This window comes from Chionomys nivalis, chromosome 14, assembly GCF_950005125.1.
Source record: "Chionomys nivalis chromosome 14, mChiNiv1.1, whole genome shotgun sequence".
NCBI classification, from domain to species: Eukaryota; Metazoa; Chordata; class Mammalia; order Rodentia; family Cricetidae; genus Chionomys; species Chionomys nivalis.
This window is the reverse complement of record NC_080099.1, coordinates 26,677,914-26,703,165: the sequence shown is the minus strand read 5'-3', so window position 1 is coordinate 26,703,165 and position 25,252 is coordinate 26,677,914. Positions and strand designations below refer to the sequence as shown.

The following is a 25,252-nucleotide window of genomic DNA, read 5'->3' as shown; positions in this document are numbered from 1 at the left end:
CTATCCTAGGCTTAAGGAACTGTTCAAATTGTGTTAAATGTTCAGCCAGTATTCAAATGTATCTCGCCCTGTGTTGGCGGCTGTCTCTAAGAAGAGAGAGCTAAGATTTCTTCATGTAGGCTGCAATTAAACTGTCGATAGTGGAGAGAGAATGGCACCGTCTTTCTGAGCACATGTTTCCCTATGGAATGAACTTCACCAAAAGCATCCTGTTTATACTAACGCGGCAGCTATGTAAGATGGGGTATGGGAAAACACTGTCTTTATATGGTCGACCAACTCAAATGAGACAGAATGCATTGCTGATGGCATCTTCCTCTAGGACCTCCATCCACCACCACGTGCAGATGCAATCAATCCTAAAGAATAATTACTCGGACATCACCGTCTCGCAGGCATCATTTCTCTCTTAACATCTACTTTCTGGTGGTGGTGCAGGGTGAGGTTTGCCTTTGAGTCTCCCAGTACAGTTCGCTTGTGTTTGGTTGATACCGATGTGTTTGTGTGTCTGTGCTGGTGCACGCCATTTCTTTCACACTATGGTGGGGAAGGGCCTGGAATTTGTTTCATTTCATCATCTTTCCCCCATAGTTAGCTTGAGGGGGAGGAGGGGAAGGAAGAGGAGGAGCCAGATTTGGAGTTGGGGAGTCACCTTTTGAAAAAAAATGTTTCTATGAATGGCAATTTTTGTTGACGCTCCACAGTCTCACAATGAAGCTACATTCTTTTCATTCTTCCATCATATCATATTTCCTCTAGCAGGTTGATGGCCCAAACTCCATGTACTGTGAATTGAATCCCGAACTTAAGAGAAAATCCATTTTTTTCCCTTGGACAGATAGCATACTAGACACAGAGCCCCATTTTAGGAGAGAAATGATTATTTCTTTTTCCTCTACTTTTGAGCAGAGGTGAACAAGTCCTTGATGGACGTAGGAGGCTTTCTGGTCTCAGACATACACACCACAGCCTCAAACACGAAAGGAAATGCCAGAAACAAGCTGCTTTGACTTTACTGAGCATGGTAAATACAGATGGCTGAGGAAGGCAATAGATCACCCTTTAAAACCAGAAGAGGTGTGCCACATGTCATTCATTTAGTGACACCAAAGGAAGAAAAAAATGGCTTAGCAAAAAGAAAGAAAGAAAGAAAAAAAAAGAGGAATAAGGCAAACTTCCAACCATTGGCTCTTAGCCAGAAATATCTCATAAGAGATGAAAGCCAGCCTTCCTCATTATTCATTCCATAAAATAATCCACGCTTAAACGAGCGGCTTTTTATACGTGCTGCATGCGCTGTGTATTCTGCTTCCAGGTGGAGCCCGTTCCAGCCCTTTCCGTGGTTTCATTTGCTGTAGCGGATCCAACTGGAAAATGAATTGGAAGCCTGGCAACCCACCTTGGCAGGATCTGCTGTCTGAGGCTGGGGTGAAGCCCATCTCGCACTCGCAGCGGTAAGCTCCGGGGACATTCAGGCATTGGCCATTCTCACAAAGGTTTATGTTCTCTGCACACTCGTCGACGTCTGCAGAATGAGAAGACATCTCTGTCATGTTCCAAATTTCCCAACACGTTTGTCTCCTTGCTCAAAAGTGATATCGGCTTCAGCGGCTGGAGTTGGGGTTGGTTAGTATGAAGCACCAGTTCACCCATTCGCTAGAGTGGATCAGAGGCCTGAGATGGAGGCTCCCTAATTACACACCTAACACTTGGCTATAATAGAGATGGATGGAGTTTCTCTCAGTTCTCCTTAATACCCTCTGATGAATCGGTATTAAAAGCGGTATTAGTAGATATGATCAAGAGCTCTGGGATTCTGCTCATTCATAGAAAAGCACAGCAATGGACTCCCTGTTTCTCCAGCTGAGGCGTCTTAGAGGAAATGAGAGACGCCATGGAAACAAAGCTTCCTTCCTACTACTAAAGTCTCACCAAAATATACAGGCGGATACTTTTAAAGGCCTTCAAGATGATTTACTTAATTCCAGGAAGCAGAAAAGGGGAGGAGGACAAACGTTAGTGTGCCCTGAGCCAGGTGCCATGGCCACCACCAGGCATGCAGTTTTCAAGAGAGAGGCCAAAAGAGCTACAAGGGTCCCAGCGGGCCCCATTCTGAGTGCAGATGTGTTTGCCACCAACACCATTCTTTCTTTGACGCTACATCCCATACAAAGTCCGGGAAATATGTAACAGCCAAGGCTCTACAGAGAGGGAGTATGAGCCTGCACTTTGACGAATTAGACCTAGTCTTATAATTATGAGTTTAAAGTTTGAATGAACCTCAGCTGGGAGACACCTCGCTTGTAAAGCAAAAAGTCATTTTCTTGCCCCAAAGGATGATCTAGTCTTACACATGGGTATAAGAGATGACCTTTCAACCTTGAGACCTGGGGAGCAGTGGGAGGGAAACAGCAACCAGTGTGTTCTAAAGCTTATGTGAGTGGTGGCTTCCTAAGTCCTCTGTTCTTCTGTTATTACATTTAATCCTCTCAAAACTGGGAGAAAAGTAAAACTCTGAGGAGGATAATAAGCAGTTTCGATGATCTCTCTTAGAATGGGACATTATGCATCCCATCTTCAAGAATTGTGAAGTTCCCCCAGATCATCCACTTAGTGATAAAAAAATGCTGCTATGGTCACTATGCCTATTTTAAAATCAGAAGAGCTCCCTTCTCTTTCATGAAGTTCTGGTAGAATTCTGTGCTGAAACCCTCTGGCCTTGGGCATTTTTTGAAGGTGGGAAGGGGGAGGGAACTGGTATTGGTATGTAAAATGAGAAAGGATTGTTTTTTAAAAAAATAATAAAAATGAGAAGGGCTGAGGTCACCCTGATGACTCATGTAGGTAGGTTTACACCAGAGTAAGCAGCATAAATATTGTAAACCCAGGTGCCTTCTCCAACACCTGTGTTTTTCTGATGGGTACTTCATCAAGTATACTGTAAGAGGTAACGATCGGCATTAGCAGTACAGGAAAAGAGAGACGTCATTACTTTAAAACATCCACATTCTCTGGATGCTTTTTCAGGCTTCTGTGTTTAAAGGATGAAAAAGGTATGTGCTCATTCACAGGTCGAGTAGAAGCACAGACAGTCATTTCCATTCTCTTCACGTTTTTCTTTTCTTTTTTTTTTTTTTTTTTTTTTGGTTTTTCGAGACAGGGTTTCTCTGTGGTTTTGGAGCCTGTCCTGGAACTAGCTCTGTAGACTAGGCTGGTCTCGAACTCACAGAGATCCGCCTGCCTCTGCCTCCCAAGTGCTGGGATTAAAGGCGTGCGCCACCACCGCCCGGCTTCACGTTTTTCTTAAAACAAGGAAAGCCTATTGGGTGTCCTGAGATGGGGATAACGGAGCACTCCGCAGGCCTGTCACTCACCTGAGCAAGTAAAGCCGTCTCCGGTGAAACCCTCTGAGCAGGCGCATCGGTATGAGCCCGGGGTGTTGACGCACTGAGCATTTATGCTGCACTGGTGGGTTCCATTCGAGCACTCGTCCAGATCTGCGTGAGGAGCCAGCATGACAAAGAAGATCAGCAGTGAAGATGGGACATCCTAATGCAGGGTGAGGGTGGGACTTGCAAAAGCGTGAGCCAAAACTGGTTTTTATCTTAGCTTATCTGGAAGGACAGTACTCTATAGCCCTCAGTAGGTTCATAATCCAAAATGTTCATGTCATAACTGTGGCCCCAGCTACCAATTCAAGAATTGTGTGACATATTCATAAAACACTTAAAGGAAGCTGGAGTCAGATTTCACGCTGGCTTCCACCTATGGTGGCTCTTACTACGGGTTCTCCTATCACTGTGAGATGATCTGTTTGGGAGATAGCATCAACAAGAGAGATTCAGCTTAGAGTTCTAAATCTTATAATAAGGGAAGAGAGACGTGGTTCTTTCTTTCATGGAATTAACAGCCTATTGGAAGGGATGCATGTCAAACACAGGAAAGAAAGGATGCTGTATTTTTCTAGAGACCATGAAGCAGGTTCCAGATACAACCTAATCTGAAATTCAGGGAAGAAGAAAGAACCCATTGAAGAGGTAACTTTTAATCACCTTCAGACCTCCTCTTCCAGGGATGAAGGGGCCTAACTTGACTGAGTAGAAGGAGAGAAGGGTGTTTCTCATGGAGAACAATGGAGACAGGGCCACTAAAGAGGAAAAGTACAGAATGTGACATTCAGGACAGGTGGAGTGGCAAAGCACAACACAGGGGCCAGGGCAGGGGATGGTGGAGCTAGAAAATGCTGCAGGGACCTGTAAACCTTGGAGAGGAAGCTGTGTGAAGAGAGGCTTAAGATTCTGCTACTGCTGTCTGAAGAATAAGTGGCAGAAGGATGGGTGAGCAAATATGAGGGAGGGAGGGGAAGGACAAAAGGGAAAGGGAAGAGGGAAAAGGGTGGGGAGGAAGGGGGCAGAGAGGAGGGAGAGGAGGGGGGAGATGAAGAAGGGGAGGGAACAGGAGGAGGGGAGAGCAGAAGAGAGGGGACTGAGGTGGTGGGGGAGAGAGGGAGGGTAGGGAAATGACTCCGGAGGAGGATGAAGATGAAGCCCTGGTGACTGAACTCTCCAAAGCCTCATCTTGGGGTAGGCAGTCTTGGGATAGTTGGTCAGACTGACAGATGGACATGAAGCACATAAAAATGGAAACTAAGAGAAAAATAGGAGGCACATGGGACAAGAAAAATGGCAACGAGGACTGGCCCTGCCTGTACAGTCATGAGATTAATGCTAGTGGGTGTGGCCGGCCTGGAAATCTGTTTATGGTCGGCCTGAGGAGGCTGACATAGGGGGCCATACAGCAAATCATTTCCAACTACGATAATACACTTTCTGCAATTGGCTTTAAATTGTTGACAAGTATGAAACATCTGGCTGGAAAGCCAAGCTTTACTCAAATTAATTTTCATTATTGGTAAGAGATATTAAAGGTTTTTTATTTAATCCTTACTATGGGCCTATAAGCTTTTCCTGAGAAGTCACCATGGGGACCTCAGATGGCTTTTTTCCCTTCTCCTTCTTCTATTTTAAATTGACCTGGGTAATGCTTACCAGCTGGAAATATTCTTTATTGTCACAGTATGGACATATTAAACAGCTTCATAAATGACACCCAGAGTATAATCCAGTCCCCTGCCTCAGGGCTATACAGTATTATTAGGCTTCAGTTTAAGAGTTATAGAATCCAGGGAAAAAGATTTTCCTAGTCTCCCTTTTTTGAGTTAGACTTCTTGGAATTCAACAAAAATACTTAGCTTTGCCTGCAAGGACAATTTTAATACTAAGAATTGTCCACTTCCTCCCATCTTAAGGCCACGTGAAAAACCCCTTTGTTTCCACCCTGGACTTCACTGGCTCTCAAACCGCACTGATTACTCTATGGAAAGACTGGGAAAACACATTAGCTGTTTTTCATGTTACAGCTGTTTAGATCACTGGCTGCACATCAAATAATTTTTTTTTCAACTGAGCAACATGCATGAAAAGGCAGATGCCAAAGCATCCTGTTGTAATTTGACCATTTATATTAAAGCTAAGGAAACACTCAGACAGGAATTATCCCTGCAACCAAAGATAGCTTTGATTTACGAGAGAATAAATAAAAAGCAAAGAGGATGTTCCCGTTTGGAGTGTTGATTAGCATGTGTGCAAGGAAGAGCCACGCAGAATGCTGGCCCTTCGAGAAGGGTTTTCCTCTTTGCAAACTCACCAATACATTTGATGCCATTTCCCACCCAGCCTTCTCGGCAGCTGCACTTGAAGCTTCCGGGGACATTCAGACATGAGGCATGCATGTCGCAGTTGTGGGCACCAATTTCACACTCATCCACATCTGAGAAACCAGAGTTAAAAAGGAAAAGATGAAGCATGAGCTAATTAAGTCTACTTCCAAGTATGTTTCTGTAAGACAGCAATTTAGGATAAACGCAGGGCTTGTACGGAGAAACACTGACACCGCCTTTGTCTCTAAGCCGTTTTCCACTTCGGTAAGATATAAGACTTCATGATCATGACCAAACAAGTCCTCCTCTCCAAGAACTTGCTGGCCATTTCCTGTTGGAAGGAGAAAGTGCAGCTGTGGTCCTCTGCGGATATGAGTGGCAGCCCCCACATGTTGCGAAGGCCCATTCAAAACTCCGTGGGAAGGATATAAAGACACATTTCAGGAGAGATTTTTGAAAAAGACTTTACTGTTCCTTCCTATTAATATTTATTACATATTTTTCATGAAGATAAGAATGAGCCTGATTAAAAAAAAGTCCACCCTTCATTTTAAAAGTCAATGCCCCAATGTAGATGGGGGGGGGTAGAATGTTTGCTTGGCATGTGTAAACACCTAGGATTAACTTCCAGCATCACACATACACAATCAAAGTTACACATATACTTAGAGCTTTTGTAAATGGTCACATGTGTGTGCTTTTGTTTTTTTCTTTCTTATCTGAGAATATGTAAAGAACGCTCTCTTCAGATGTGGCCTAAAAGGGGACCAATGCTCACCAGCCTGTGCTTATGTTCACAAATACTACACAGAAACACATATATGTGATTGATTCAGTCATGCGCAGCCTGAAGACGTTTTGGTCAACGGCAAACCATGTACATGACAATGGTCCCATAAGCTTATAATGCCTGGACACGCAGCTGATGCTAACATGCGGCTGAATTCATCTAGGGACACGTTTCTTGTGATATATGCCCTTTGTAAAGTCATGTGCAGCCATGTGAATGTGTTTATACAGAACATATACACTTGTGTACAACTGTCAATTTGGCTTCCTCAAACTTTCTAGGATATGATTTATATCTGTTCTCACTGCTCACTGACTACTGGACGCCACTGCTGAACTGATACCGAGAACACACCCCTGGCTTCCATCCCCTTTGCTATCAGTGAAGTCTTGCCCTCGTTCCTCATCATCTGCCTTCTCCTGGAGGGGCAGCTGAAGCTTTCCCTGCAGTCCGAGCTTCTCACTGCAGTCTTGAACAAAATGCTATACAGGGACCTAAAGGTGAGCATTCAGGAGACAGCTAGCCAGACCATTATTAAGATGTTTCCTAGTCATATCTATATGCTATGGGATAAAACTAAATAGTAAAAATTGGAGTCAGGAGATGAAGGAGTGAAGAGAAAAAAAGGAGAGAAGTAACGGTGGGGGAGGAGAGAGGATATAAAAGAAGAAACCATGTGGGTAAGGCAGTAAAAGTCTATATAGAATCTAAGAACGTATTATCAGTTTAACATTGCAAACTAAGTGAAAACTTGGATCTTTAAGACAGTGGTTGTCAACCTGTGTGTCGCAACCCCTTTGAGGGGTTGAATGGCCCTTTCACAGGGATTCCCTAAGACCACTGGAAAACACAGCTATGTACATTACGATTCTGAATAGTAGCAAAATTAAAGTTATGAAGAAGCAATACGTGGTGGTATTTTGCTCTATCAGATAAAGCTTGTCTGAAAATTAGAGCATGGAGCTAGCTAACCAGAGAGGGCAGGCAGTGGTGGCACAGACCTTTAATCCCAGCACCTGGGAGGAGGAAACAGGAATCGATATGACTGCGCAGAGAAAAGAAGTGATAAAGCAGGGTGGAGATGGGGAGCTTGGCCCCTTTTCACCTGGGAAGTTGGTGAGGTGAGAGGTGGCTATGGCTTGCTCCTTTGTCTCACTTACCTTTCTTCATTTACCCTGATATCTGACTCTGGGATTTTATTATTAAGACCAATTAGAATTCACGCTACAGCAACGAAAATAATTTTATGGTTGGGGGGGGTCACCCCAACATGAAGAACTATTTTTTCTTCCTTACATGGGCCCTCCATCTGGGCTGTAACCAAGCTGAGGAACTGAATGTGGCTACAGGACCCACCAGAAGCAGGGCAGACTTGGCCCACTCCTTCCTCCCAGGTGACCTCAGACATGATGTATGATAAAGGTAAGAGTCAGTTACCCATCACATGACAGTCATATGCTGGTGGATTGGCCCAAGGATGCTGAAGGCTGAAGCAATGGCTGCTTTTGAAACCTGTGAGGCTGAAGTCTTGCAGTCAAGGGGTTGAGTCCTACCTGTGCATCCCGTGGTCCCTTTCTTCACTGAATAGCCCAGCTGACAATGGCAGATGAAAGAGCCCTTCGTATTCTCACACTCCCCAAACATGCAGATGTTGGGATTCAAGTCACACTCATTCACATCTGGAAAACACATGTTCTGGTTACTGCTATCACATTAATTTAAAAGCCACCTTTTAATCTGAATAACACGGTACTAAAATAATCAGATAAACCTTAAAATGAGGTCTCCTTGAAAGACTTGTATTGCAAGTAAGTACTATGTGCCTTTAAGGGCATCTGAAAGAATTCTTTTTCAGATTTCACAGTTCTGACACAAAGGCTCAAATTTTCAAAGTAACAATGAAATAAGTCTTCTTTCCTTGTGGATACGAATTCATGCATGTATCAAATTCTCATTTGTTGGAGAGTGACATGCTGTCTTCTGGACATGACATGGCTATCATATGCATGGCCACAGAGCAGCTGTGGTTACTTGTACAAGATCAACTCAACTAAAACTGAAACATAGATGTGGTAGGTGGTCTCTAGGACCCAGCCCCAACTGAGGAGCTATGATCAGTAGACAGTTGCTGAAGGAGAGACAACCATTCTTTTTGGAGGATGTGACCCCTGGTAGTGGATGGCCCTACACCCCACCCAAGCACATAAGGGCAACACTAACCAGACTGTTATGAAAAAAAAAACAAAAAACAAAAAACAAACATGCAGTTGGGAGGGAGACATGTTTGAGGAGATGTGGGAAGAGAGGGAAATGAGGTGGTCATTACATTTCACCCTGTATGATGGTCTCAATAATAGAGAATACTAAAGAATTGCCATTGACTTCTGATACTCACCGATGCACGTTTTCATGTCCATCGAAGCCATGAAGCCATCGTAGCAGAGGCAGCGGTACTCCCCAGGGATGTTGGTACACTGGCCACCATCACAGACGTCAGGATTGTTTTCGCACTCATCGATATCTGATGACACAAAGTTAACGCCCAGTGAAAGCAAGAATGGCTTTCCTCGGTCCCAAACACTTTTCCTCCCTTTGGCTCTCTGCGGCCAAGTCTGGAGCCACAGGTGTAACAGAGCAACCGTAGCATGCGCATTTTGTGTATCTTTTCTGTACCTGCACACGATCTCCCATCTGGCATCAGTGCATACCCCTCACTGCAGCTGCATTCGTAGCTTCCTTCTGAATTGGTGCACTGGGTGTCGCAGCCGCCATTCATGATCATACATTCATCGATATCTGTGCAGAAACAACATGCACGTTAGACGCCCGTACAAAGGAATGGGTGCTGCATCCTCTTTTCAAACAGCTGGTACTTGAGTAGCTTTGGATTGTCTTTATATTGGTACTGATTAAGTTTATACCATTAATCTCCCTTAACCCCTTTCACTTCCTTTTATATAGCATTCAATTTAGTCCACTACCCGAAGAAGAAAGAACCCAATCATATAACCATTAAGGAGTTTGGAGTACTTTTTATGATAAGACCAGTGGGGTTTCTGCAAAATCAACAAACCATCTGACCCCTGCTTGCAATCATTCCCAGTACATGGGACCCTCATAGGCTTTAGGACATATTTGGTGCCAAAGCTCGATGGTCTGAGAGATGGGAAACGCAGACCTGTGTGGCCCACCCTTACCTATACAGCCCTGGCGGTCTGGCGTGGCCTGGTATCCAGGATTGCAAGAGCACTGGTAGGCTCCGATCATGTTCACACATTTGCCATTTCTACAGAGATTGTCACTCAAGGAGCACTCGTTGATATCTATAAAAGATAAGCAGAATTATGCTTTATGCCACATCAAACTTAGAAGAGCCTTTAAGCGCAGGCTTTAGCAAAGAGGTGCTGCCTGAGTAGGGAACAGGACAAACTTGGAGGCTTGGTGAAAATGGTGGTCCCTGTTCACTTACGTCTGACCCCAGAACTTCCTGTTGTGTTGGAAGCATTCCCTTCTCTGTCTATAGTTTCCAAAAGTTTCCAAAATGGAACTACATGTTCTACTAGACCTTGAAATGTATGTAACATAATTGAGCAATTTTTAATGTTATTTAATTTTATTTACAATTACATAGCCACATGCAACTAGCCATTGCCATCACAGAGTGCACGAACAGAGTGTGTGCCATAAATGAATATTATTATTATTTATTTTACTTCATGGGTTTACACTGGTGTGAGCATGTGGTCTTCAAAAGCTGTTCAGATGCTGCCTACAGAACTTGAACTATCCCGAGGGAAGACGCTGATTCCGAGGACAGAGTTAGGACAGTCAAGACTCTCACATGTTTGTTTTCGTCAAGCTGTTTGTGTGCCTGGGTATGTGGACCTTCAGTTCACAACTGCTAGCTTAAAACAATCTGCCCTTATGAGATGGACAAACGCCTTAATAAAAACGCAGGCAAAATATGTAGAAGAAATCATTAAATTCCTAGAGAACACCCAGACACGGCAGGATGATCCATTTCCATATTCAAAATGCTCATCAGAAGGAATATAAGTCAGACACAGTGACCACTGGATATAACGAGAAATTATTTCACATTCACACAATTACCTAGAAGATGATGCTACATAAATTTACGTTTATAGTCCCTGAATGCAGATATTACAAAACCTTTATTTTATAATATAAATTACTCTTTTTAGGGTAGTTTTCTCAACTGTAGGGTTGATAAACTCTAAACTATGACAAACTAGATGCAGGAACAGGTTCCTGCATCACTATCTTGCAGCATGTCCAGCCATCAATTCTTCAATCCCCATTGTAAAGTCATCTCTTGCACTATTATCAAAATAAAAATATTTAAAACTTGAAATTCATCTGACTAAAAAAAGTCTACTTAATACATTATGTAAGACTCATAGTATGTGCACTAGCACAGAAATCTATCTGGCTTATGAATTAATGCATGCACACTATCAAGCTGTGCTCAAACAATTTTGAGGAAGGGGCTTCCTGGCTAAGTCTGTCCTGGATAGCATGTGTACTAGAACACAGCAGCCCTCTGGATTTACAAGTCAGCAGCGGGATTGGGCAAATGCCACAACACTCTGCTGTCACCTTTGCCGTCCTTCTGAACTTGACGCTAGTAAAAGACCTTGAGGCATGAGGTGTCAAGAGAGCTCTCATGGTCTGATGTACGTGTGTAGACCCTGGGTGAGGTGTGGACTCTGACTGACTAGGAGAATGGGTGTATGTGTAGAACAACCACCAGGATGTATCCTAGACAGCTTCCTCACCATCCTGCCTGGACAATGGAACCCATGCTTTGCATAGAGGTCTTTACTTGGAAGGCAGCCTTATGCTCAACAGTCTAGAAACTAGATATGGAGAATTTGGATTTCCAGGTTGTAATGAGCCACAGAATCACACATCCATCAGAACTGCTCCTGATCTTGATCCACTGTGCTCACTGGATTTCTATATGAAGAGGAAAAACTCACCCACACAGTCCTCACGGGATGGTGACAGCTCGTGTCCCAGTGGGCAGTCACACTGAAAGCTGCCCTCAGTGTTCATACAGGTGCCACCCCTACAAAGGAGAGGGTTACGTTCACATTCGTCAATGTCTGAAAGGTAAAAACGTGAGATCCATTGAAGAACTCGGAGGAAAATACATTTACATATATAGTACAGGAGAAGTGGAATTAGGAGACAGGTGTGCAGCTCAGACATAAAGACATCCAATCAGAAGTGGGACAAGTTTTACTTTTTGTTTCAAAATAAAAATTATGAACCTTCCATTCTCAACACAGTAAACCATTGAAAAATTTTTATGTATAATATAATCTGGTTCATAAGAGGTTACTTATACAAAATTTACTTTATGTCATAATAAACTAAGAGTTTGTATGGCATTGCCAGTCCTTTAGCATTTATAGCTCAAATCCAACTGAGTAACAAAATCCTAAGACTCCTAAACGATTACAGTTAGGAGGGTCTAATCTGTGATCCATGGTTGCTTGCAGCTCAAGTCAGCCATGAGTGCAGATCAGCACACTATAGACAACAATGCCCTTTGTAATGTGAATCAGTTGTACCCCTGAGAGTGGCAACATCTTATGGGGCAAGTTCCACCAGTCACTCATATGACATAGTGGCCTAAACATTCTTCAGTATCACAACTACAAGGCACAGCTCTCATGGGACTGGCAAGGCAGGACATAAGTTGGAGGTGACCACAATGCTACCCATTTAAAATAAATCCACCCTGGGTGGTCTGTGTATCGCTTCCAGTCTGAGGAAGGTTATTTTGTCTGCCCTTGACAGCTCTCAGCCTCACTACACCTCTAGTCAAGGGTGCTGCCATGGCTCTGAAGCCAGCCATGACACAGCAGCCCAGCCTGCATGAGGCTGGTGTCCTAGCCAGCAGGGCGGTCTGGCTGAGCTTACCCATGCAATTCTTCATCATCATGAAGCCACTCTCGTATCCCTCAAAACACTCGCATTCAAAGCTGCCTGGCGTGTTGACACAGATGCCACTGCCACAGAGGTCCGGAGAGATCCTGCACTCGTCGATGTCTGCTCCCGTTGTTCAAGAGAAAGAAAAACACAGACCGAGATAAAAGAGGGCTGGAGGCATGGGGCCTTCCATGTCAGGAGCTGCGGTTCTGAGACCTGGGAAACCAGGACTGAGAGGAGGAAGAAGGGTTCTGAGGAGATGGGGTGGAGGGGGATGTTGTCTCCTTCATAAGGCACATTCCTTTCTCCAACTGCCAAAACTGTCATGGCCGACCGGCAGGTGGAGCGTGTGTGTCTTTGAGTTCTGAAATGTGGCCTTCTCTTTGCAGCTGACATGTCATCATAGAAAATGGGCCAAGTGACTCCTCTGCAAGGCCCAAATGGAGAGGCAGTGTGCTCACGTGGGAGGAAGACCTAGAGAGGCGTGAGACTGATCATTCTACTCCTCCAGCCAAAGGAGCATGGGCACCTGGAACCTGAGGCTAAGAGGGCTGGCTGGCAGGACACAGACTGGCAGCCTCCAAGGCAAACACAGCACACCCCTCAAGCTGAGCCTGCAGGCACAGCGGGGCCTTGGAGCAAACCCACAATGTGATCCGTGCTCCATTCAGCAGAGAAATGCTTACTTACCAACTTTTTAAAAAAATAAAGAGAAATCACGCGTTTGTGTTTTGCTGTGTTTTCTATATTCCAGTCATAGTATCTGCACTCTGAAAAAGTTTATGAGAAACCCTCACACCTGTAGCATATTTTCAGTACTGAAGTTGGAGCTACACAAAATATGTTTAAGAAAACATGAGCCATTAAAAAAAGTCACAATAAAAGAAATGTTTCTGCCGCCATCTTATCGTATGTTAAAATATTTATTGATGTATCAAGGCAGGGCCTTTATGTCTCTGACTGCCTTGGAATACCAAGTCTTTTACAGAGATTCACCCGCCTCTGCCTGTTGAATGCTGGGATTGAAGGTGCACGCCAGCACACCAGGCTTACTGTGTCTTTTGATGAACTGAAGTTTGAAGTCTTGCAGTAAAATCAGTGGACAATTTCTGCATTTTCAGCCAAGCATTTGTAATAAACTGCATGCCATCAAACAGAAACATTCCTAACTTCATCTCTTCTCAAGGTAAAGAGGTCAAGAATGTTGTTTGCAGGTGAGGCAAATAAGTCAAAACACATTTATCACAAACTAAAACAATTAGTAGAATATTCTTCAAGTTGATAGGCACAGACTCTTCATAGCTATATTCTTTTTTTTTATTTTTTTTTATTTTTATTTTTCAAGACAGGGTTTCTCCGTAGTTTTTGATTCCTGTCCTGGAACTAGCTCTTGTAGACCAGGCTGGCCTCGAACTCACAGAGATCCACCTGCCTCTGCCTCCCGAGTGCTGGGATTAAAGGCGTGCGCCACCACCGCCCGGTTCGTAGCTATATTCTTTAGTCCTCACATATTTTGAAGAGCATATTTTCACATCAAAACAACATTTTGTGTGATTTTGTAGCTCTCAAAATTATTTGGAGAACTGGATTTTAAGGTCAGTAAAAGAAAGTAATAATAACAATAATGAGGGACTTATATTCTCACTGAGAAGATGGGCTTTTGAAGGCTGTATACTCACTGCAAAGGCCAGAAAGCTAGGGCTTATTAATGGAGAGAAGCCATCTTACCTGTGCAGTTTCTCTCCTCCATGTCCAGGGCGAAGCCATTATTGCAACGGCACTTGAAGCTTCCGATGGTGTTTCTGCACTTCCCGTGGGTGCACATGCCGGGAAAGGCTTTGCACTCGTTGATATCTGAAAGCAGAGTGAGGCCCAACCATGGAGCTGGTTGACAGGAATGAGTCCTTTTATTGCCTTAACTTAAAATTCTATCGCCATGGACAATAATCGTGCAGCCTTGGACAGGGACGGCTCCTGGGGTCTGCAGTGATCACAGAGATGGCACAGAAAACGTGTCCATCGCGGATAAGGTTCTCCACCCTCAACTGAGTCTTGTTTCTATACCTGGCTGTTGCTTATGAAGAACAGTGGGGACAGGGACCTCTCTGCTGCTGAGGAACTGGGCAGGTCTACCTCCCCTCAAGCCATGTCAAAGAAAAGGAGAGGGCCAGTAGAAGGAAAGGAAATGATGAGCGTTCAGTTTCCCAGATTCCTATCAATACTGTCTTTTACATGTAATTTATAGTTTCAGACCTTAGGTTGGCCACAAAAACATAATCCATCTAATTTGCATGGGAGGTAGAAAGAGACAAGATTTCCTGAGCACAATGGGAAGGTGGGGATCATGGGAGAGGGTAGAAAGGGAGGGGGGAGAAAGGGAGGGGAGTGAAGAAAAATATATAGCTCAACAAAAACAATGAAAAAGACACACACACACACACAAAAGAAAAAATATCCATTCTCAGAGAGCGAAGAGAACCCTGGTAGTATGGCAGGCCAGGGACCAGCATGCAGTTACCTTTGTAAAATGGACGCCCAGTGAGGATGTCCCCTCTGTTAGCAAAGCCTGGTCCCCGGGGGCACAGCGTCTCATATTCCTTGGTGCCAGGCTTGGGGCATTCTTCACACTCCGTGCCCCAAGCTGCCCCGACTGCACAGCAGCAGGCATCCATGCGGAACTTCCCAGGAACGGGGTGGATGCATTCATCCTCATCCCACTTGAGGAAGCACTGCTCCAGGCGGATATCTGCATGGAGAGTGCAAGCCCAGGCTGAGCCTAAGTCAGAACACTCACTGAATGTCCCTCTACAGCATCTGTTCAGCAGTGTCTTAGACACTGTGCGCCTCAGGCTACCTGTGCTAGGTTAAAACTCTCCCATCTCCTAAAGATCCTTTCTTCCTCAATGGCAGTGCTGGGTGAAGCTAGCGCAAGAAAGCAGTGCACGATGGTGGGCCTGGAGGCAGACTTCCAATGAGAAATCTGTCACCGCCTTGAATGGATTCCACGGTAACAGCCATTTAGGAGAGTGAAGATGGGCTCTTAGCAGGTTATTTGACTCTCACAATGAACTCCGAAAAGCTCTCCTGACAACACGGCACTTCCATGTCTTAGCCAATGATCCTGGTCTTGCATTTTCCTCATTGGAAAAAGAATTTTAATGATGAACTCTTCTTTTTAATCAGCTTAAGGTCATTTTACAGCAGTCCTGTCAGGGTCCAGTCAGTCCTCTTAGGGTTCAGTCAGTCTTGTTAGGGTCCAGTCAGTCCTGACAGGGTACAGTCAGTCCTGTGAGGGTCCAGTCACCTCTGTGAGGGTCCAGTCAGCCCTGTGAGGGTCCAGTCAGCCCTGTGAGGGTCCAGTCAGCCCTGTGAGGGTCCAGTCAGCCCTGTGAGGGTCCAGTCAGCCCTGTGAGTGTCCAGTCAGCCCTGTGAGGGTCCAGTCAGCCCTGTGAGGGTTTGATCATAAACAGCAATGCTCAGATGCATCCTTACTGCAGCCCATTTGCAACTTGGTAAAATCTATTGATTTTGCTTTACTAAAACATTACGTTTTTACTTCAAGGGGGTTTTGTTCTGTTGTTACAAATTTTGGATCTGGGTTTTCTCCTGAACCATATAACCAGCTTCTTCACTATAAAGGGGCCAAATAATTTGTTTAAATGAAGGAGCATTTTCTTCTTAAATTCAAACTACACCAAACTGTATGTTAATGTTTAACTGGAATTACTCAGAGACTCGGAGCAGCAATGAACAGCCAGAAAACAGGTTGAACCAGTATGGTCCATGGGCAACATGCTCATGTGTTGGTCAACAGAGTGATGGCAGAGCTGCAATCCCACACTGCCTAGTGGCAAAAATGGGTAACGGATTCAGAAAAAAATTCTTAGCAAATACAATCAATCCTTTGGTGAAAGGATCCTGAGATATGACGTCATCAGTGAGCCTGAAAACCACTTCACACAGGCAAGGTCTTCCCTGATGGAAAGGTCGCTAAAACAATGAGACAAGTTAACAGGTTTACTGTTTAAGTTATTGTCAATACTGAGTCTTTTGATTTCTCCACCAAAAAAGTCACATCCGTATTGGCGTCCATCTTTAACCTTGAGTTACATACACTTTCAAGATTCAAAACTGAGAAAAATGTACTTTTTAAGAGCAAGCATATCAAAGTTTTGTTTTGAGTATTCCACGCAGTGTGTCTTCACTAACGTGAAGCAAAAGTCACACCCTCTGCCACTTCCCAGAGTGGAAATGGGAAGTTAGCACGGCTTCCCAAACACTGGTCTCTATGAGTTGGGTTCACCCGGCACAGACACTAAGGAAGGATCTTCAAGACATGGGAAGAATTTGGTTAAGCACAGGGGGTGTGGGGACCACTGAAGCAATCTGTTCAGAAGTCATGCTGTGAGAAACAGGAAGGCAGCGTCTCTCTTGGAGCTATCCTCTCAAACCTCACCTCAGTACACCAAGCAGCAGCCCCTCCCCTGGAGCTGCCCTCTTCAAACTCTGCCCCTGAGAAAATCTGCCAAAAGTCAGCCCCTCCTTGGAGGCTGCTCAAGACCACACCTATAGGCAATGTAAGACCTGGTAGCCATATTTGCCACATGATATCTCTCCCACTCTCCTCAGGGTCACCCAGGAGTGCTTTGCTTAGATGAAACCTGGACTTATTAATTCTATTTGATTGCCTTATTACATTGGCAGCAACAGTTTTCCAGGGATTCAAAACTTATCATTCAGCTCATCAGTACTCTGTAAAAGTCAGGTGTGGCAGTGTACACTCATAAACCAAGCACTGGCAGGCTCTGGGGATTCATTGCCCACCCATTCTAGCCAAAATGGGTCTAGATTTGGCAAGAGATCATGATGTCTTGCTGAACCAAAAATAAATAAATAAGAATTAAAAAAAATAAAGAGAGATTGTGCCTAGTTTCTTCTATTAATATAACGGGAATAACTCAACTTGTCTAAAGTAACAGAAACTAAAACTTAAATGATAGTTTTTCTTTTTAATTATAAAATATGCTTTAAACAGAAACATTTTTAATAAAGCACATATTTTAATATCCTGGAGTGATTTTCTTTTCAAGCAGTATCTCATTTAAAGCAAATGTCTCCAGTACAGACTCCAGTTTTGGACTAGCCTAGAGGACAGGGATCTGATGGTTAGCCTCGTGTATGTGGACAGGAAAGCATGCGTCTTACCCAAACACACGCGACCAGTTCCATCCAGTGTGAGGCCTTCAGGGCATTCGCAGTGGAAAGAGCCTTTGCTGTTGACACAGCGTCCATTTGGACAGACGCCAGGAAACACCTCACATTCATTAACATCTGTGGGGGAACACAGCGAGCAGAAGGATAAAGACATTACAAATAGCAAAAGCAGGTGTAGCCTCATTTCCTGTGTAGTGAGGGCATTCAATCTGCAACCCGGTGGTGTGGGTTATTACTTTGGTTAAAGCAAAAATATTCCACCGCGCAGCCACCAGCTTTCCCGGGCACCAGCTGTGCAGACGACCACGGCCTTGCTGTCCATAAAAGCGCAGCCCAGACATGCTCCCTTGCCAGCTGTTCTGTGCCTTGAAGGCTGGGGACTTCCTTATGAACTGACTGTATACAGAGGAGAAGTGGGAACCTTGAAGCTGTTTCCCAAGAGCGCCGTGTTGATTACACTGAGCTATTTTAACTGAAATCTCAAGGGTCTTGAGAAGAGCGACTAGCTCCTTGAGAGCGGACAGAGAATCGGCGCGCTTCTCTAAGGATCTGTTCTATTCCAGCATTGCACCCACCTTCGCAAGTCACACCTTTGATCCTGGCAAACCCTCTTGGGCAAGCTGCGTCTGTAAGAACGGGACAGGATTTTATTTCGTTATTAAAAGAAAAGAAATACGTTTGCCAGGCTCAGTGGGAAGGAATTAAAATTTGCAGCTGGGTGGCAGAGGCTAAGGACCCGTTGCCTTCAGTTCGGAAAACTCCCTCTTGCAGGGGTAGCACCACCAGCGTTGACCCAGATTGCAGCTGCTTCTCCCACAACGCCTCGCTGCTCAATGACAAGTGAATTAAAAGTAAACGAATCAAAGCCTCAAGGACAAGGCCATCCTGTCCTCCTGGGACACAGCCAAACGAGGACCCAGGGTTTGAGCCAATTCTCCTTCCACGTCTAAGATACTTAGGAGGTCTGCTCACACTTAAAGGAAAACTCAAATTGTCCATTTCTAAAGGAGAGTGAATTCCACCTGGAAAGACATTTTTGGAGAGAAGACAGCAGTCTTCCTCCTTAGAGACACACTGTGAGAACGGACGTCCGTTGACTCGGAGATGATGTTCCAACCAACAGCTCAGAGGGCCAGGTCAAGTGCCTACCTAGCTCACAGCGCTCACAGGGGCTCCCCCAGGCAGCTCCGAGAGTTGCACAGCATTCGGACTTGAGGGTGGCCCCATTAATGTTCACTTCACAGCGGTTGTCCTGGATGTTGAGCCAGCAAGTCCCTTTCAGGCTGTCTGAAAAGGAATAGGAGCGGTTGAGAAGCTCTTACCTGGGAAGAAAACTCTCTGACACCAAAGGGATTTGTTACAGTGGGAAAAGATACGACAGTATTAATTCTTAAAATCATTTTGACACCACATTTTTGGAACATATTGACATGTGCCTGTATTTAAATGTGGCATAAGTCAAATACTGAACTGCACTATCCCATACAATGTGGCCATTAACACGATTGTATCTACTAACAAGCTATAGAGAAATAACCACTATTGCCCTAGGGTTCATTCTAGTACTAGGAATATGGTACATTGCCATGACAACACCATAACACGGGGGAAGGAAAAACCTCTATGGTATGTGCTTTGACAGTTAAGAACTAATATATATCATTTTCATTATTCCCTCATTCTTCATTGAACATGCCAGTCAAACTCTACATTCTATTCTAGAAGATCCAGTATTTCCCTAACTATGGACATTTATTTGATTAATAACTTGGAAAAAATCTGGAAAAAAAAACCGAGCCCAAAGATGACAAACATATGATGATCACACATAAAGGTGAAAGCACCAGTCATCCCTTGGTCTTTCAAGGAATGCTTGCTTTTCGGTACTTGTCTTGCATTTTTATCTGTAGTTTTAGCTCTATTGCTAAAACTAATATATACTTATTTATCATCAAAGATGTGAGAGCATAGAGAAATATAAATAAGGTATAAAAATCTCCTAGCAATCTGACCGCCCGAGATAGCTACTCCTAATTGTTAAAATATTTCCATATCTCATTCAACTGTTTTTAAATAGTAAAATCCTAGTGAGCGACCATGGACATTGAGCTGGTGACTCCACATGTGTGAAAGGGGAAGGTCAGTGGTTAGGGAAGCTTTGGGCAGAATAACAGATTTGAACTGAACAAAGAGCAAATGACAACTGATTCTGAACCAGTGGCAGTGAATTTATTCCAAGCTGACAGGGCCACTAGTAACTTCCTAGACAAATGTGTGTTTAATTTTCTTTGTACCATTGTGGCTTTCAGTTAAGTGGGCACAATACGGGCAGTGGAGTTCTGGATGGGCACCTAAGAAATCTGAACTCGTGACAGTGGCCTCAGATGAATCTGATAGCAAGCCCTTGGGAACATATCTGCTGCACACGGCTGAGGGATACCAAAGCACATTCCCACAGAAGGTATTGGAATCTCATTTAATTCTATTTGCAAAGCTTTACTTCTAAATCCTACAATAAAGCACAAACAAAAGTGATTTCATAAATCCAGAGCAGGAACTAGGAGAGAAGTAATTACAATGCCTGTTTATATCACAAGAAGTTGCCATGACCCAAATCTCCTGGTGGTAGAGATTACACTAAAGGAACAATTCTTTCCTTGACCTAATACAAAATGTTGTGGGCAAGAGTGTGGGAGGGTGGGGTGAAGCTGTATGAGGAATTCAGAGTGTCGGAAGGGCTGGATGAGAGTGTGGGAGAAGCTGAGGGTTTGGGAGGAGCTGGATGAAGGTGTGGGAGAAGCTGATGGTCTGGAAGAAGCTGGTGAGGGCATGGAAGAAGCTGAGGATGTTGTAGGGCCTGAATGAAAGGGTGGGAGAAGCTGAGGGTGTTGGAGGAGCTGGATGAAGGTGTGGGAGAAGCTGAGGGTGTTGGAGGAGCTGGGTAAAGGTATGGGAGGAGCTGGGTAGCTGCTTTCTTTCTCTTTTGTCTTTGCTTTTTCCTTTGGGGCAGTGTTTGGTTTGGGAAAAAATCTAACCCTAACCCTAATCTAACTCTAATCCTAACCCTAACCAGTTTGTATAGAGACAGTGACAGGACAGGGGGTAATGAAAAAGAATACGCTAAGATAGGATATGTGTAGGAAGATGCCGGGATGAAATATATTACTATATATTTAAGCTAACCTAAAAGAATTAAGTTTAAAATTAAAATAAACATAATGGGTAGGAGTGAAAAGTAGCGGAAATATAGGTAACCAGCAAGAAAATCAAAAGATCATGCCTCTGGATTCAGTGTGGAGTTCGGGAGCAAGGTATCAATGCTAAAGAGAAGAATTTGGGGTGGCAGTTTAAAGAATGGAGCTGCCATTGGGGAAGATGAATATGTGTCTAGGAAACAGGATTGAGTTTAGAAATCAGAGCCTTGTGCTCTATTGAGATATCACGAGACATCCAAAGGGAAACAGTTGCAGTCAGGCGGAAACACAAGCCTGGAATTAATGGAAGGGTGAGGATGGATCCATGGAATTGAGAAATGAGTGAGTGCACACAGGGAGGCAAAGAGACCAAGGGTCAATTGGTGATATACTTCAGGGTGGAGGTCAGGAGAGTAAGAGTGACATAGCAAATAATAATAATAATAATTTAAAAAGAACCAGGAAACAGTTGCACTTGGAGTGTTCACAATGCAAATTCCGAGACAGTGAGTGATAGGCTTCTTTGCTAATAGTCTACCGTGAGGAATAAACCATGGGAACAACAGCAGAGAAGCTGCTGCTCTTTTATGTCTATGGGAGTTAGGGACATGGGCAAGAATGCACGCAGACCTGGACAAAGACAAGGGACACAGGCGTGGATTATATGGCACTATGGAACCAGAGCAGAGCAATGCAGGGAAGCCGAATCAAATACATTGTACTGTCATGTCTAACAACAGCAACCTGGATACAATTGTCTTTCAAACATTTAGAAAATCACTTAAGATAATCTTTAGTGTATCTGAAGGATTAGCTCAAAGTCCATAACTATTCTTAGAACCCAGTGAAGTCACAGATGGTCTGACTTTAGAAACCACAATGAAGCAATTTCATTCCTTATGCCCTGTGGCTTATACCCTGTGACTAGAGGTGGCAGGGTAATCACTGATTAGGTAGCCCCATTGAAAACATGCTCCAGGCAGGCTGGAGGGATGGCTCAGTGGGTAAAGGTGCTTGCCAACAAGCCTGATGACCTGAGTTCTATTCCTGGGATTCACATGGTGGAAAGAGAAAGCCAGCGGAAACACTCAAGTTTTATCGGAATGAATGAAAAGCTTAAGACACTGGCTGGGGAAATGTGGTGGTGTTTACTTGTTGGCAAATCGAAGAATGACTTATGATCTGGGAATAAAATGTCTTTGTTTCATTAATAACTATAAGGACAAAAGGCCAAGATGATAAAAGTCTATTTGATGAAACAGAAAGGAGGATGCCTTTGATGCTCAAGTGGCATACAGATTGCTTTCTGACTATGACTTGACTGATGCTGAGTTCATTTCCTTTATGTAATAAAAAATGACTCCATCTTGGTTGGAAATTGTGCCTTAGCAGAAATATTTCTGCTTTACAGATCCAAACCCCATACCCCACCATTGGTAATTAGATTAAAAAAAATGCAGCTCTGCCCAAGGCATGTGGCAACTCATTTCTGAAAGGAGAACCAACCAATGCTCAGATTCCAGTGGCCATGTTTCACTAGGAAATGAAGACAGGAGTGCCGCGTCTCCAAAGAGGGTTCCATTGAGAATCTGGGCCTGGCTCATTTCTAACTAAAAACAAGTAAGTAAGACAGCACCCAGCTGTCTACGGAGACAATGGTGAAACCACTTGTATCTTTTGCTTAACTGTTAAATCGCTAATTGATTTTGGCTAGACAGCAAACAAGAACTTGCCCATGTATATTGGCACTGTGTAGCTTCTTTTAAAGGTAGATATTAGGTAGCCCTGGGGATTGTGGCACGCCACAAGATGGAGGAGCAATGACCCGGGCAGACCTTTCCTTTATACATGATATTTATTCCCAGGTCACACTCTCATACTCTGTACACATTCTGTGCCATTACCAAGACCTGGTCTTGAGCAGGCACGGTGGCTCCTGCCTGCAATCCCAGGATCTGTGAAGTTGAGACAGGGGAATTGTCAATTCCCAATCTGCCTGCTCTATGTCAGGTTCTAGGCCAGCCTGGGCTATACATCAAAATCCTATCTTGGAACAAAATCAGGAATAAAAGAACTGGCCTTAGCGATTTTGAGTCATTTTTTTTTTCCATAGAGATTTTCCAAAGCAGAAGAACACTTATCTTCTTTTCTTTGGAGGATGATGGATGAGAGAAAGGAAAATACTAAACTCCTTCTATGTGTTCCTGGTTAAAATCTTCAAATTCTTATCCTCTGAACTGAATCCAAATTCCATCGTGTCTTTGATTACAAAAGAGGGTTTAAAGATCTGTGATAGGGATTCGATGGTACCCATGCCTAAAGCATTTGAAGGATGAGAAATGTGTGTGTGTGTGTGTGTATTCTCTATTTATTTCTATACATATATAGAAATGCCTACAACCACGGCATCACGTATCTACTGACGTGAAAGGGGGCATTTTGGGACAGAAAGGTTTAAAAGCCTTCTTAATTTCTGCCCTTCTGCTCTTCTCCTGTCCCTTCTGTTTCCCGCACAGGAAGGCTGAGGTAGGGAAAGACCTTCACATGGAATCCTTGTAGGAAGCTCACCGATGCAGACGAATCCGGTGGAGCTGAGCTTGCTGCCGGGCGAGCACTCACAGTGGAAAGAGCCGAGGTTGTTCCTGCAGGCCCCATTGACACACGGGTTGCTCTCACACTCATTTACGTCTACAATGCAGAAAGAAAAGATTCCGTTAGAGCTGCCATGCGTTTCTGGAAAATATTATTCCAGCAAGCTGCGCTATGCCAGAATGTCTGGTAAACTTGGCTCTTATAATTTTAATATGGATCTGCAAGGTCTAAAGTGAATGGGGAAGGAAGACATGTTCTACAGTGCGGTTACACATCTACTTGACTGGACCCTCAGTAGGACCAGAAGGAACACCCTGTTTAGAAAAGGATTCAGTATGTGCGCCTTCTACGACTCTATTTATAGCTGCTTTGGTTTGCTTCTTGGTTGTCACTCAGGTGCAATCTACTGGCAAAACAAAGCTTTATTGTTTTCTGTCTCTTAGAGTTTTCTGAGGTTTGAAGACAAAAGCATACCAACATTGGCTTTAATTCTGAATTCCTAGAGGCAACCCGAGTAACAAGGACTGGGATATTCATCCTGGCTACAGAATTCTCCACAGTCACCGTTCATCATTCTCTTTCTTCAGCTCTTTTCAGTCACATGATTACTTAATGAATTACTTTACACAATTAACTTTAGTAAGACATAAATTAGGAAAAGTAGAGCTGGGGCAGGGTGGAGGAGTTGTCTGTTAGTGGAGCACATGCCTCAGGTTGCTAAATTTAATCTACAGAACCAATACAAAAAGAAAGAAAATAAATTTAATTGCATCGAGTACGACTTTATTATTACTGCTTTTAGTCTTAAATCAAATCATATACCAGTAACCTAAGCAATTTCTGTTGATGTCAAAAGCAAATAGAATCATAGTACACATACATTTTTAAGAGGCGACTAAGAAATTCTCAAAGGTAAATAGCATACCGTTATGAATTAATAAAAGGTAGACACAGGTCTCAATTAAAATATGAATGATCACATCAAAGTCACTTTCCATAAAATCCAATTACTCAGTCACCAAGGCAGCCACTTAATTATCTATTCTTGCTTAATTATTCCAAACACAGCAATGTACCTCAATGCTTTTAGGTTAAACAGAAGGGTCTCTGAGATCCCAAGGAGATAGTCCCCTCTACATATATCTTTGGATTTAATATAGACACTTCTTTTCTTTAAAATATTGTAAGTAAAGCTTGAATGCCCCAATGCTTGCTCCTGGCTACCTCAAGTGAGATGTATACCAGTCCTGAAAGGGCCAGGCTCAGAGCTGACTGACAGTCACTGGGATAAAATGTCAACTCAAAAGTCTATGTACAAATACCAAAGATGTGCTAGCATAGGAAGGGGAAAGCTCATTGGGGCTTAAACCCTAAACCAAGAACTATCGACAAGTAAGGAATGCTAAGAATAGGGAAGATGCCCTAACTGGTTATTCAGTACCAAGTGGTCACCCTAAGAACATGCACATACAAACATCATACGGACTGAACAAGTTATAGTTAAATATTTAGATGCACACACATGTAACAACATTTAAAGAGATAGCGGCTATGAACTTGAGAGGGAGGTGCATGGGAGGAGCTGGAGAGAGAGAAGAGATGAGGAGAGAATTATATAATTATATTTTAATTAAAAAAAATCTCTGGAGAGAGCAGTTACTGCCACTTCGGGGTGTCTCGAGATGAGCTCAGATATTAATTTAGTTCTTGAACTACAAATTACTGCGGGAAATGCGAGTGTATTTTGCTTTCAGGTTGCTTGCAATGAAAAAGGACTTCTTG

At 43.7% G+C, this 25,252-nt stretch overlaps 1 protein-coding gene across 2 annotated transcripts in view; it reads right to left on the bottom strand.

The window, feature by feature from the left end:
* Window positions 1–25,252, bottom strand: part of Fbn2 (fibrillin 2) — a 189,094-nt gene that overhangs the window by 49,733 nt on the left and 114,109 nt on the right. For both annotated transcript variants that reach the window (XM_057788534.1, XM_057788535.1), the window contains exons 20-34: window positions 23,447–23,566; window positions 18,834–18,971; window positions 18,260–18,310; window positions 17,676–17,801; window positions 14,989–15,216; window positions 14,199–14,324; window positions 12,462–12,590; window positions 11,513–11,638; window positions 9,707–9,832; window positions 9,183–9,305; window positions 8,905–9,030; window positions 8,063–8,188; window positions 5,707–5,829; window positions 3,375–3,497; window positions 1,400–1,525 (exon numbers count right to left, since the gene is read on the bottom strand). In XM_057788534.1, the coding sequence (XP_057644517.1) occupies window positions 1,400–1,525; window positions 3,375–3,497; window positions 5,707–5,829; window positions 8,063–8,188; window positions 8,905–9,030; window positions 9,183–9,305; window positions 9,707–9,832; window positions 11,513–11,638; window positions 12,462–12,590; window positions 14,199–14,324; window positions 14,989–15,216; window positions 17,676–17,801; window positions 18,260–18,310; window positions 18,834–18,971; window positions 23,447–23,566 (1,917 nt within the window). The remainder of the gene's footprint in view (window positions 1–1,399; window positions 1,526–3,374; window positions 3,498–5,706; window positions 5,830–8,062; window positions 8,189–8,904; window positions 9,031–9,182; window positions 9,306–9,706; window positions 9,833–11,512; window positions 11,639–12,461; window positions 12,591–14,198; window positions 14,325–14,988; window positions 15,217–17,675; window positions 17,802–18,259; window positions 18,311–18,833; window positions 18,972–23,446; window positions 23,567–25,252) is intronic.